General features: G+C 35.3%; 1 protein-coding gene across 1 annotated transcript in view; it reads left to right on the forward strand.

Moving 5' to 3' along the window:
* The window catches only part of LOC149083161 (carboxy-terminal kinesin 2-like), a 29,464-nt gene that overhangs the window by 3,764 nt on the left and 10,772 nt on the right, over positions 1–14,928 (forward strand). Inside the window, exons 4-8 of the mRNA XM_089236327.1 lie at positions 7,695–8,007; positions 9,067–9,244; positions 12,296–12,463; positions 12,616–12,744; positions 14,576–14,875. Coding sequence (XP_089092453.1) covers positions 7,695–8,007; positions 9,067–9,244; positions 12,296–12,463; positions 12,616–12,744; positions 14,576–14,875 — 1,088 coding nt within the window. The remainder of the gene's footprint in view (positions 1–7,694; positions 8,008–9,066; positions 9,245–12,295; positions 12,464–12,615; positions 12,745–14,575; positions 14,876–14,928) is intronic.

A 14,928-nucleotide genomic window follows, 5' to 3' on the forward strand; every position in this document is an offset into this window, starting at 1 on the left:
GTAAGGAAATATAGCATAAAAACTTGGAGCCCTCCAAATAAATATAATTAAATTTTATTTTTAACTACTTGGCTACAGAGGTGCACGTATGTGTACCTATTTTTTTAACAGTTTTAAGTAATTCTTTTTGAAAGTCAAGACTTGGGGTATGTGTAAGAGTAGCTAACTAATTAATTTAAATTAATTAATCAAGTTAGTTAATTTCTTTTACTTTTTTATTTTTGTAGGCCATTTTGACTTACGATAAACACAAATCAATGGGAAAAAAATTTGGCTCAGGTTTGAAGAGGATAATATAAATCCAAAGATTTTTCAATGCATAAACTGTTAAAAACTATTTACATTCTAAATGTTATAATTTCAATTGCATTCTCACATCACATTTTCTGCTCTTTTTAATACCCTCGTTACATTGGAAACCCATTTTCTGCATACAGATTTTTTTACGCATTGAAAAGTTATTTCAATTAATAATATTGTCATTATCATTTATTATAAAAGTTATTGCATTGCTTTAACTGACATCTGTCTTTTTCCTGGTGCAGCAGCGCTGTGTTGTTTTTGTTGTTAGCAAAATTATGATTCCTGAACAAATAAGGATCTCTAAGCTTTTTTTTAGCTAATTTAACATGAAGGATATTAACTTTCCTTGCATCATTTATTTTTCCCGTAATCGACCAAGTATTTCTTGTGGCCATGTCTAGTCTTGTAGAAAACACACGCTGGCAAATGAATGATATGTGCACGGAATGCTTTTGAACTATTTGGTTAACACTATACGAAGTATAGTGTTAACCAAAAACCGGTAAAACTCAACGGGTTCTGCAATTTTTTCTTTTTTTAAGAATATATATTTTTCAATGCATTGAACGTAGCAGAAGATTTTCCTTTTTCTTACCCAGAAAACACAAAATGTATGATCTTTATGTATAAATGTGTTGTATGTTTTGTATAAAGGGATCCCTGATGAATTATGTGTGAAATTTCTTTTCAATCTTTTATTATTATACCTGCCAGGATTGGGTTTTTGGTGTGAAAAACCAGTTTTTGACATGACAAGCGTCAAAAACTGGTTTAAACCATCAAAAACCTAAATTAATGCCTTTGGATAATGTTTTGAACGCAATAGGTATGTGGCGCTACTTGTCTTGTACAATTTTTATATTTTTATTATATTTTTTATGCCACTTACTAGCTAAGCATTATCTAGTGTGTTCTTATATTGGAGTTCAGTCTGGCTCCAACTGTCGACCGAACATGTCCTAAAAGTCTCTCTCTCTTCTATTAAATAACTAAAAAAAGAAAGGAGTCATGACTGTATGTTTTCCGAAATAACAACCAGACACATCCACCAGCACTAGCATTACCACAGAATTGGTGACCCACGTAAAGCAGATGTTTGACAGCCACGAACTCGAAAGCAGACGAAAACAAGTACTCTTTCTCGCTTCGTAATATGATACTTGCTGCCTTTCTTCTTTTTTTCCCTGTGTGTGGTGCGTTTGCTGACTGATTGAGGGGGCATCTCCTCAATTCTCTTCCTGGATTGTGCTGAACTTTTTTTTGGATATGCCGAACGCTACCGAAGAAACAGGTATGTCTTCTGAATTAGAACTTTCGCGTGTTTCTTTTTGCGCGCCTTCGATTTGGAAATCCGATGTCGATCTTTGGTTTCTTCAGATTGAATCGAACTTTAAAATTGCCGGAATTACTGATCCTAAAACGCAATTTCACTGTGTTGTGACAGCTCTCGATGTCGAAGTGTTATCATATGTTAGCGATTTGATCAGAGCTCCTGTTACAGACGATTCTTACAACCAGTTAAAAACACGCATTTGTCAACAGTTTTCACTGTCGGAAACTTCCCGCTTACGAGTTCTACTCCAAGAGCTCACTCTTGGGGATAAGCGACCTTCTCAGTTGTTGCATGAGATGCATACATTAGCTGGCAAGAAAATTTCAGATGAAGTGCTTAAAACCCTTTGGTTACAACGTTTGCCTATCCATACACAGCAGATACTTTCTGTTAGTAAGGATACATTGCCGGATTTAGCAGAAATGGCAGATAAAATTACCGAAGTCACTGGGCACACACCGACTATTTCTGAGGTCAGCCGTAATGAAACCATCAGCTTGCAATCACTTCAAAGTCAAATTTCGACTTTGACCGTTGCTGTTGACCGCTTATCCCGCTATAGAGAGAAAAATTTTAACAAAAAGGGAAGAGTTCGTTCAAATTCTCGGTCTAGAGAGAAGTCTAGTGGTGATGGTACACCCAAACGTGAACCTTATTGTTGTTACCATTTCAAATTCGGTCGAAAAGCATCAAAATGCATTAAACCCTGTGATTGGTCGGAAAACTAACTGGCCCATCTGCTTTGGCGACAGCAGGTGATGGCCGGCGTTTAGTTCGCCTTTTTGTTCATGATCGAAAATCCGGTACTGGTTTTTTAGTGGACACAGGCGCTAGCATTTCGGTTTTCCCACGAGATACACAGGTGCATAAAGCAGCAGATACAAACTTTTCGCTATACGCAGCTAATGATACTAAAATTTCTACGTATGGTTGCAAATCTTTATCAGTGGATTTAGGGTTACGCAGACTATTTAGATGGTCCTTCGTTATAGCTGATGTTAATCGCCCGATATTAGGTGCTGATTTCTTAGAACATTATGGTCTATTAGTTGACGTAAAAAAGTCTCGTTTGATTGACAGTTTGACATCACTTTCAATCAAATGTAGCAATGCCAGTTGCCCTACATTAGGCTTAAAGACCATTAGTGGAGATTCGCCCTACTTGAAAATTTTATCTAAATTTCCTAATCTAACGAATCCTTCTATGCTTGGGGCTACTTCTAAAAAACACTGCGTTACACATTGCATTACTACTAAAGGTTCTCCTGTCTTTACCAAAGCCCGCAGACTTTCTCCAGAGAAACTTGCTATTGCAAAGCGTGAAGTTCAAACGCTAATGGATCAGGGCATACTGAGACCTTCAAAAAGTACATGGGCAAGCCCGATACACATTGTTCCTAAACGTAATGGAGAATACCGTTTATGTGGGGATTACAGAAAACTTAATTCTATAACGTGTCCAGACAGATATCCTATACCACATGTACATGATTTCAGTTACGGTCTGCAGGGAAAAAACATTTTTTCTAAATTGGACTTGGTTAAGGCTTATCATCAGATACCTTTAGATCCTGAGTCTGTTGAAAAAACTGCCATTATTACCCCATTCGGACTTTATGAGTACTTATATATGTGTTTTGGATTGTCTAATGCGGCACAATCATTTCAACGGTTCATAGATATTGTCTTAAGAGACTTGAACTGTTATGCATATTTAGATGACGTACTAGTTGCATCAGCAACAGAAGAAGAACATCTTAAAGATCTAGAATTGGTTTCTGAACGTTTAAACAGTTTTGGTATAATTCTTAATCCTGATAAATGCATATTTGGGAAATCTGAGATAGAGTTCTTAGGATTTTTGGTTAACAGCAACGGCATTTCTCCTTTGCCAGAAAAAGTCGACATTCTTCGTAATTATCCGCAACCAAAAACGGTTGATGAACTTCGAAGATTTCTAGCAATTCTCAACTTTTACCACCGTTTCTTAAAAAACGCAGCATCTGACCAGGCTCCCTTACACGATTTGTGCAAAGGAAAGAAGAAAAAAGATAAATCTCTCATCGCCTGGTCGGGGGAAACTATTGCTGCTTTCGAAACATGTAAACATGCTATTACCAATGCAACGCTTTTGGCTCATCCTAAACATGATGCTCATCTTTCGTTGACAGTCGACGCATCAGATTTCGCTCTCGGAGCTGTTTTACAACAAACTTCCGATGGTGTCGTCGAACCACTCTCATTTTTTTCTCGAAAGTTAACGACAACTGAAAAGAACTATAGTACTGATGATCGCGAGTTGCTTGCGGTTTATAGTTCTATTAAACATTTCAGACACATGTTAGAAGGCAGACCATTCACGATCTACAGTGATCATAGGCCTCTAACTTATGTTTTTCACAAAGTTAATGATAACAGCTCTCCCAGACAACGACGTCATTTAGAGTATATATCACAATTTTCTACGGACATTCGTTACATTCAGGGTGAGCGAAATGTTGTAGCGGATGCTTTTTCCAGATTATCCGAAATTAATTTACCTGACTCGATTGATTACGCAGCTATTGCTACTTCACAGAGTACAGACGCTGAATTAACAGCCCTCCGACAACCAGGTGGGGTGCTCGATATAAAACCTATCAAATTCGGTCCTCAGGGTACAGAACTTTTTTGTGATTTATCCACTGGAATTATCCGTCCCTACGTACCAGAAAAACACCGATATCACGTGTTTACGGTCCTTCATAACCTCGCCCATCCAGGCGTTAAATCAACTGTAGACCTTATTCGTCAACGATTTGTGTGGAGTTCTATATGCAAGGATGTCACACGATGGACCAGGGCGTGCATCGAGTGCCAACGCTCAAAAGTGCATCGCCACACTCGATCTTCCATCGGTGCATACCCTTTGCCCCAATGCAGATTCTCACACATTAACATCGACATTGTTGGTCCTCTTCCTCCTTCTCGGGGTTTCACCTACTGCCTTACCTGTGTGGATCGATACACCAGGTGGGTAGAGGCTTTCCCGATGGAAAACCAAAAAGCCGAAACTGTTGTAGAGACATTCTACTCTGGTTGGATCAGCAGATTCGGAGTTCCGGAATCGGTTACCACCGATCAAGGGAGACAATTCGAAAGTGATTTGTTTCGCGCATTCGTTCGTTTTCTTGGAACTCAGAAAACACGCACGACAGCGTATCATCCGTCCTCCAATGGCATCGTTGAAAGATTCCACCGGCAGCTCAAAGGTGCCATATGCTGCCATGCCACGGAACGTTGGACTGAAGTGTTACCTACTATACTTCTGTCCATCCGAGCCAGCATCAAACCGGACATCAACACTTCTGCTGCTGAGATGGTTTACGGATCACCATTGCGCCTACCTGGTGAATTCTTCTGTAGTTCCGACCCTCAGCCAACACAGCCGGAATTTCTACGTGCTCTACGAGATCACATAAACACTTTACGTCCGATTCAAACGTCAAGGCATGGGACTCACAACGTTTTCGTTCATAAAGAACTTGCTGTTTCTTCCCATGTGTTCGTGCGGCTGGACACCGTACGAAAGCCCCTTCAACAACCATATTTGGGGCCATATGAAGTGATTGAACGATCTCCAAAAGTATATACAGTGAACATGAAAGGCAAACTAACGAAAATCTCAATAGACAGATTGAAACCAGCATTTTTGCTTGATAGCACTTTTAATGAGCAATCACCGTTCGCTGAACCGAAACAGCCTTATATAACTCGATCAGGGCGTACGGTTCGTATAAGAATTCCTTGATATTATTCTTATTTGCATATTTTTTCAAATGAATAACATTATTATTTTTTTTTTTTTTGCAACATTTTTTGAGAATTAATATTATGTTTTGCAAAATTTTCATTTTTCAATGTTCTTATATGTATATTATATATGTCTATTATCTATTCTAGTAATCGTTTTTGCATATACATACATTTACTAATTTTTTATCATTTGTAATTTATTTTTTGCTCGACTATTAATTTGTGCATAAGGTATTTTCGTATTGCGTATTTTTTGAATTTTTCGAACAAAATTTTTTTTTTTGCACATGTCAATGCCATATTAGTTGCCGTAACTATACTGTCATATCGTCGTAACTATATTATCATATTTTGTACATTGTGCCATATGCCGTCCTTCAGACTCGTGGGGGAGTACTGTGGCGCTACTTGTCTTGTACAATTTTTATATTTTTATTATATTTTTTATGCCACTTACTAGCTAAGCATTATCTAGTGTGTTCTTATATTGGAGTTCAGTCTGGCTCCAACTGTCGACCGAACATGTCCTAAAAGTCTCTCTCTCTTCTATTAAATAACTAAAAAAAGGAATGAGTCATGACTGTATGTTTTCCGAAATAACAACCAGACACATCCACCAGCACTAGCATTACCACAGGTATATAACATGATGAAGACTTACTTTTTTGCATATCACAATGCCTAATTTTTTAACACTAATTTATTACAATAATTAAAATTTAAAATAAAATACCAATTATAGTTTGCAATTTGAATTTTTCGAGACACAAATTCTAGAACAGATAACACAAAATTTTATGGTTCATTTTATCTAAACTATTAATTATCTTTGTTCAATTTACTAATTCAAATAGAGCTGTTTATTCAAAATATGTGTGAGATAAGGGATCAGAGAGGTTTTTGACCTCAGAAACAGTATTGGAACAGTGAAAAACTTATTGCCAATGTTGTCAAATAGTTTTTTTTTAACCTGAAAAAACTCTTACTTTCAGGTAGATTAAAGTGTATTATATTTTGAATTATATATTATACTGTATATAAAATATATATTTTGATATGATAAATTTTCTGATCTGCCCAAAATTTTATTCCATATTAAAAGTTTTCGTGCAGCATCTGTGTCAATACACTAATTAAACTATTGTTTAAAAATTTCTTAGCTTAGGTTGTATAAATTCAGTTTTAAAAAGTATTTTCAATCAAAGCAGAGCTGGCAGGACTTGATATACCCAAAGCAATGTTTTGCTCATTTAAATACAGTTATAAAGCACCATATACAAGCCAGCACTCTAAATTAAAAGACATTTTAGTCCTACAATTTAGTATTTGATTGCTAAATATATTTTACTGTTATGCATGATAAGGATATTCTTTTAAGTATCAGTGATTATCTAGATAATTTAATAATAACAGAAATCAACATTACATGTATGACATTTTTAAACACCTGTTTGTTATGAAAAGAGTACGGCATGTGGTTTATATCAATACACATATACGTATAAGCAGTTGAAGAAATTGTGGAATGTCAAGAATCATCTGGAATTGAAGAATATCAAATAGTTCCATAGTTATTCCTTGAGCTTTTATGCTATGCTTTATAAGAAAAAAAACATATATTGCACAAAGTAATTCTGTAGAGAGTAAAAAATTATTTTAAAATCATATATTAATAATATATTATCATAGTATATTTATTCTTTGTATAGCATAGTCACTTTAAACATTACATGCAATTAACATGTATATTTCCAATGGGAATTTTTGTATTGAAAAGCAATATTTGAGGTTTATGACAAAGGTTTCTGACGTCAAAAACCTGCCAACCCTGATACCTGCCATGGTAGTATTATTCTGCTTCAGTATTTCAGCAAGTACAAGTATTGGTGAAGTAAAAACAATCATCACATGTTAAAATTTCTACTAGCTTTCAGATACGATTCCATGATTTGCAGCACTACATCACCAGCCATATTAATATTTTTATTTTGTAATTAGTTGATCATTAAGGATGCTTTCAATTTGCCAAAGTGAGCATATCTATATTAGTTGTAATTTGATGGCATCATCTCTCCCATTTACAAACTTTTGATTTTATAAACTAATTTATTAAGTCTGTATGGGTTCATAAAAATGACTGTTGACTGTATATCAAACTATATTGGAAGTGAACTGTGTCAATCCTCAATATAACAAGGATTATGTTATGTCCTAAAATAAGTGTTTTTTTAAAAGAAAAAAAATGTATTTTTTGTTCCTCTAGCGATGATGCAGCCGCCAAAGAAACTCTCGAATATAACCAATATGAGAGAGAGCATGCCGATCACTGGACTGTCTTCTCTGTCCGGAGTTGCTCCTGCTGGGATAAAGAGAAAACGACCTGCGTGGGATCTCAAAGGCAGGGTACAGGATATGGAGCAGGTCAATGGCTCTTTGAAGCATGAAATACTTTCCTGTACTCAGAGACTAGCTGCTTTGGAGCAAGAAAAAAATAAACTTCACCAAGATGTCGAGGTGAAGTCTGCGATATCTGAAGAAGCCATAGCGAAAGTTGATAATCTTCAGAAAGAGTTGACGTAAGTTTTTCTCCAGGTGGATTAGTCTTTTCAATTTTAAAACTTCTATCAGATTGAGTTGATTAACTGAGGTAAAGTTTTCATTATGATTGATGAATCTCTTGCTTTGATCAATCAGATCAGCACCAGTTATTTGCTTAAGGCTCCTGAGTGGTACAGTGGTAAGATGCTCGTCTTTCATTTCTGTCAAGGTTCATGGGTTGAATGCTGCTGAAAGAACATCAGAAAAAGTTCTTTACCTATCAAGCCTGGGGTGATCACCAATAGATGGCGCCTTCATTTCCCACCAAACTCCCCAGTTAGAAATTGCCATATGGTGACATATGACTGGAGTTGGTGTGCGGTAAAGTAGTTATTTGCTTAAAGCACCCGAGTGGTGCAGTGGTAAGATATTCATCTTCTACCATGAGGTTACAGCCAGGGTGCATGGGTTCGATCCAGAAAAATAACATCGAAAAATAAGTTCTTTACCTGCAGAGTCTAAGACAACCACTGATAGATGGCGCCTTCATTTCCAACCAAACTCCATCAGTTAGAGATTGAGGTATGACAATATGGCCAGAGTTGGTGTGCAGTAAAGTAGTAGTAGTAGTTGTTGGGGGGGGGGGGATGAGAACACTGTATAACAAGGAATTGCCAATGGCAAGATATGCAAATCATGGTGGATTAAAATTAATTCTACAGAAAGAAAATTTACAAAAATATGACAAATATTGGGGATAAATATTCATATTTACAGTGAAAATGATCATAATTGGCAAGATAATTTTGATACTTGATTTTAGTAAAGAATAAAAACTCATGTAGGCTTCATTGAAAATACAGAATATTTTTGTATAAAAGGTTGAGATGGCCAAAATTACTGGAAAATACCAGCATGTCCTAATGGGCCATATGTTCATCCAATGCAATCTCCCAAAAAATCCCCAAATTTTCCCTTATATTTGTATGACAAAATTTTTTCGGCAGTGAAATATTTCATCGTGTGACAAACTACAGATTTTTGTCTGACACTCGTCACCTATGGAATATAAAATGATCACAACATATTTTTTACAGGGAAACGCAAACGAAGCTTAACATTGCTGTCGATGAAAACAAAGCAAATCAAGAGCTGATAAAAACGCTGAAGGCTAATTTAGAACAATGCCGCACAGATCTGATAACTGCTCAGCAGCTGGTGACTAACATTGCTCTTGAAAGCCAGTCTCTTCAATCACAGCTCGAAGCGACAAAAGTGAGTTCAGTTTTAATCATGATTATTTTATGTTTTCACGTTTAAATGCAAATACAATTGAATTTATATTTCAAATTTTTCAGTCTTTCACTTGTTTTTGTTTTAAATTTTTTTCTTTCTTTTTTGAATGTTTTCGTTTTGTTTTTTGTTTTTTTTTAGAAATTACTAAAGTCTATAAACATTTGATTTTCTAAATTTATTCATTCAGAATTTTTATACTTTCAAACATGGTGAGCACTCAGTGTTGCATCTTTGTTTCATGTGTATATCTTGCTAGTACAGACAATGATTGTCCCACCATCACGTTTCTGTATTGACCATTAATATCAAGAATATCATTCATTGTCTACATTTCGCGTAGCTGTCAAGTATTTCAGATTTTCCAGAGGGCCCTGAATTTCTACTCGGACTCTTGTAAAAATTCTTACGCAGTAAAGCCTTTCTTTTGCGGTCACCAGGGGCACAAAAAAAAGTCTGTAAAAAAAGGGTGACCGTTAATTAGGGGTTTGGAATGCATACCTTTATTATACAAGGGGAAATTATTATTTGGCTGTAAAAGAGGGGTGACTGTATCTAAGGGGTGTCGGTTAAGAGGGATTTTACTGTATATCTTGAATTTTTGCCGTAATTGTAAAAATCCTTACTTTTGGGGAAAAATTATTCCCAAAGAATTTACTTGGAAAAAAGACTGATGCTTTTGTTTTTAATCCCTGAAATAATGTCATGGGCAAAATGTAAATTGTCACCATTGACAAATAGCAAAAAAGTATTTATTTTCGGGGGGGGGGGGAGAGAGACAAAATTCACCAAACAGCCAGCATCAATTTGGCCTTGTAACATCTAAAATTGGCGAGATGTCCCGTTTCGAGCTGAAGGTGATTTTTTTTTTTTGTTGGCATGACTTGGTTTTAAGGTAGTAATGACCAGTGTTATCCAAAAAAAAGAATTTCAAAAAGTAATTTAAGATAACTTTATTTAACCAGTTGAAACATAGGCACAAAACATTTCAGGACTAAGCTAGCTTGTGAGCCCCAGGGCTCCCACTTGCCTTACTTTTTCTACTTTTTGGTAAAATGTCATTCTTAAAAAATGTCTTTATAATTTGCTGTGCATTGTCGAATAAAGCTGACAGATTGGACTGTGAAAGACTCCAAAAAAAAAAAAATTACATTGTGAGGAGAACAGAAAATAATTATCCGTGGTTGCTAGTGCACTGTTTTGGCCAAAAATTGTTTTCATAACCAAGTCATTTCCGTCATTTTGTTTCGACTTGAGTCAATCTTACAGGATACTGAAATAGTGCTATGGGGGGGGGGGGATTAATGGGGGAAATTTTTTTTAATAAAAAATTTTTTTTGAGATTTTTTTTTTTTTGTTATGCGGATTATGTTGTCTAACGGGGGTACTCTTCCCCATCCTACTTTTTAATCCTGCTTTTTCCTACTTTTTCAAATTTTGTGAGTGGGAGCCCACAAAAATAATAAGAAAAATGCATGTATACTATAATATAAAGAAATAAGTGGCAACAGGAATGGAGTTGATAGACTTTAAAAAAAATTAGTATTTAGCGGCATTTGCAAGATGAAAGGAGATTACATTACAATGTCAAATAGGTAATTTAAATTTTCTTGATTTAACTACCATGATTGTAAATTTATAAATAAAAGAGGTACACACATGAAGATTGTTCAATTATCAACTGTGGAAGTAAATTAAATGTGTAGGGAGCTAAATAGAGGGAAATTTTTCACTTCTCTCCAAAATTTTGAGGAGCAGCAGTCTTGTAAAAAAAGAGGGTATTTCTTCTATCAGTAAGAAATAACTTGATTTTAAAGAAAACCTAAAATTTGAAAGAGTATTTCCAGTCAAAGAAATTTGGAGTAAAATTGAATTTGGGTGCATATTGGTGAACACTGGTAATGAAAGTTAATTTAATCTACTGGACAAAAATGGGTGTTCATACAATTCTGCTGTAACTGGTGTTCACTAGGGTGGACCCTCATTTTTCAACTTTTTAAAAGTTTAGCTTCCCCCCCCCCCCAATCTTGTTTCAATCAACTAAAAAAAGACCCGTGCAAAATTTTAGCTCAATCAGACCACTGCTAGATGACTCTAGTGCCTTGGTCTTGGAACATAGAAAGCAGTGTTAATTCCCTATACGCAATGATTAATTCATTCAAAAGTGGTATACTCTTCTGTATCACGATCATTTTTTCTCTTATAGAAATTTATAAGGACACATCAAGGCAATCCCAGCAATTGTTTAAAAACAGTGTGAAACAAATTATTGCCGGAAAGACTGAAAAATACCCAACTGTTCTATTAAATCCCTGTCTGGGAAAAAAATAATGTTAATTCTTTCACATTATGTTTTGATCCTATAAAAATTATTGCTGTAAATAAAAATGTGTTTCTCTTATAGAAGTTGTGTGCATTATTAAAAACTAATATTTCTCAAATTTTTCATGATGTTTTAGGTATTTTTAAAATTAGGACAATTTTTTTTTTTTTTTTTTGGAAAATTGGATTCAGAATGTTTATAAACAATGGCTGGGGTTGCCTGGATGTGTTCTCAAATTTCTCTGAGAAGAGAAAAAAATCATCGAAATAGGGAAGAGTATATTGCTTTTGAACAAAATTACTCGTGTATAGGAAATTGCCATTGTTTCAAGCTTCAAAGTGTTCGAGGATTGCCCCTAGCAGTTGTCTGATTCAGCTAAAATTTGGGCGGATAGTTTTTGTTGATTGGAACAGGATTGGGGATAGGAGCAGCAAAATTTTAACATTTGGGAAATTACCTATAGCTAAGGCCACCCTCCAGTGATCACTGTATAATTTTCAGAAACGGTTGACAGCTCTCTTGTATTATAGGATTGTTTCAGATAAAAGAAATTACAATAGAGCTGGTTTTATAAATTCTTAGTATTTAAAATGAGTAGGTCCTATTTAGTCTATTGAGTTAATTTTTTTTCATCTTTTACCATTACATTGGCCATCTGAGTGTAATTTATAGGCAGTGAGTGAAAAAATTTTGAATTTATGATTATCAAGGTGCTTCTATCAGCCTCAGAAAACAGATGTAAAGCAACAGAAGATTTACAGAAAAAAGCAGAAGATTTGAACAATGAATACAGATTGAAGATCGAACAGCTCGAACAGAAAAGCAGGGAAGGAGAGACGGAACGGAGAAAACTGCATAATATAATCCAAGAATTGAAGGTTCGTTTAGTTTTTTTTTTTCATCCGAGTACACTCGCCAATTTTTTTTTATTCTTTGTTGTGCTGATTTTCTCTCATTATGCTAGTTTCATTACTATTACATATAGATTCTTAAAAAAGTTATCATTGTTCAATGTTTGGTTCCTTTTCAGGGTAATATCCGTGTTTTTTGTAGAATACGTCCACCTCTTGCTGATGAACTTGCACAAGGGTGGCAGTTGGCCCACATTGAACAAAAAGATAAGAAAACTATAGAACTGTTTCGGGTAAATGATACAGATGTAAGTCTCTTTAGTATTCAGTTGAAAATTATAGTACAGTAGACGTAGCTTATTATATATAGCAGGGCTTGACAAATTACAAGATCTAGGTGACAGAACAATTCTTTAGGCGCCAAACATTGTTTGCACAAAAAAACAGGTGAAAAAATTATTTCTTTTCTTTTTTCCAGGACATATATCTATCAATAACAAAGATGGTAACTGATATAAAATCCAAAAATTTCATATTTTCAGATTGCAATTTAGTAACCACACATGGAAAACTTCAGGTGCCAATACTAATTTCTTAGTTGCCATCGCAACCTGGCGCTTGTCCAACCCTACTTATTAGAATCACAGATAACGTTATCATTTGGCTTCGCAAAGTACGGAATGGACCAATATCATAACAGGGGAGAAAATTTTTTTTATAGTTATTGGGACTTTTGCATGTGTTACAAATTTTTTTTCTGCAAATAGGTTTTTTTTTTGGCATTTTCAAGTGTTAAGGTTTAACCAGACCTAATTTTTTTTCCCATAAGTTATCATTAGCAACTTGCAAGACTATGTAGAAGGTAAAAAGCTGCACCCCCTCTTTTATGCAAATACAAAGGCCACAGCAGGCAAATTGCCCAATGAAGTGGCTGGAAAAAAAAGATGCCCATAAAAAATATGGGCTATCAGTTTTGGTTGGTTATAACGTCTGCATCTTTGCATACGGTCCAACTGAATCCTGTAAGACATGCACCATGAAAGGACCAGAGTATGTAAGTGATTTTGTGCTGTCATCTGAAGATGATCGGCTTGGATTTATCCCTAAATCAGCCAAATATAATTAAACTACAGCGACCCAAAATAAAAGCATATATCACGAAAGAAACTAATAATTAATAATATGAAAAATGCACTGCCCATGAAAAATATTATGGTTGTATACTTGGTTCACAATGCCCCATTTGAGCAGTAGTAGCCGCTATAATCAATGTGCGCATGAAGCTACTTTTGCAATGACCTACCTGTAGTGAAGACAAATATAATGGAAAGACTTGTGTGCCTTCAGTTCTTGTTCAGTTTTTTTTTAGTTGACCAGATTCACGGTTACTCTGCCAAAAGATTTTCTCAGGGGATCTCTGAAACTTGCTGTGTATTAAAAAATTATCGGAATTCATGAAACACATTAGACAGTTCCATTCTAACTTTACATAATGGCTTAATAGAGGGCTGGCCAAATTTAAAAAAAATTCAGGTGCCAGAAATTTTTTTGCCCAGAAAAAAATTTCCAAGATAATGCTTCTTTTGGCTCTTTCAGGTCATAGTGATCCTCTTTCATGTTGACAGATATACTGCTGTAAATACCAAGCATTTTGTGCTGCTCTCAGCCTGCAATTTAGTGACTACACAAAAAAAATTTTAGGTGCCAATACCAATTTTTTAGTCACCGTGGTGATTTGTCCAGCCCTGGATTAATATTATTTTTAAAAAATGCAGAGTTCTGTATAGCTCAAAGTAAAAGTATTCTACGTTTTAGCACAACATTGGAAGAAAAAATGGCACAATTGAAAATTTTGCTGCCAGTTATGTGGAGAAGGAAAACTTAGTTTTCTGGTTTCCATGCATCCCATTCATTCAAATAGGACATGGTCATCATATTCGCTTTTGAAATAGTTATCAATCAGTTATTGTTATCAGAAACCGAGTGTGAGTCCCGATGTGGTCAAATAATAAGTTGTGCATTGTATTTAGTTGGTTCCTTTAGTATTTGAACATGGAAATGAAAAAAAGTCAGGTTTGCCTTTTGTCTATTTGTATTTTCCTATTGACATTGAGTCTGAATTTAAATGTTTACTTTCAGGGTTCCAACAAAAATCGGGCTTCTTATGAATTCACGTTTGATGATATTTTTTGTCACTCAGCATCACAAGATGATATATTCCATGAAATATCCCAACTCATACAATCAGCTTTGGATGGTTATAATGTCTGCATCTTTGCATATGGTCAAACTGGATCCGGTAAGACATACACTATGGAAGGACCAGAGGATATAAGTGATTTTGTGCTGTCATCTGAGGATGATCGGCTTGGGATGATCCCGAGATCAGTACAAAAAATCTTCCAGGCATCTGCCGACTTAAAAACCAAGGGCTGGAAGGTAAAAAGATTTTTTTTTTCAAACTAATTATAGTTGTGTGAATATTTCAACTG

This window comes from Pholcus phalangioides, unplaced genomic scaffold (assembly GCF_987345545.1).
Source record: "Pholcus phalangioides strain wild (caught in Gottingen) unplaced genomic scaffold, Ppha-v1.0 ptg000009l_1, whole genome shotgun sequence".
Taxonomy (NCBI): domain Eukaryota; kingdom Metazoa; phylum Arthropoda; class Arachnida; order Araneae; family Pholcidae; genus Pholcus; species Pholcus phalangioides.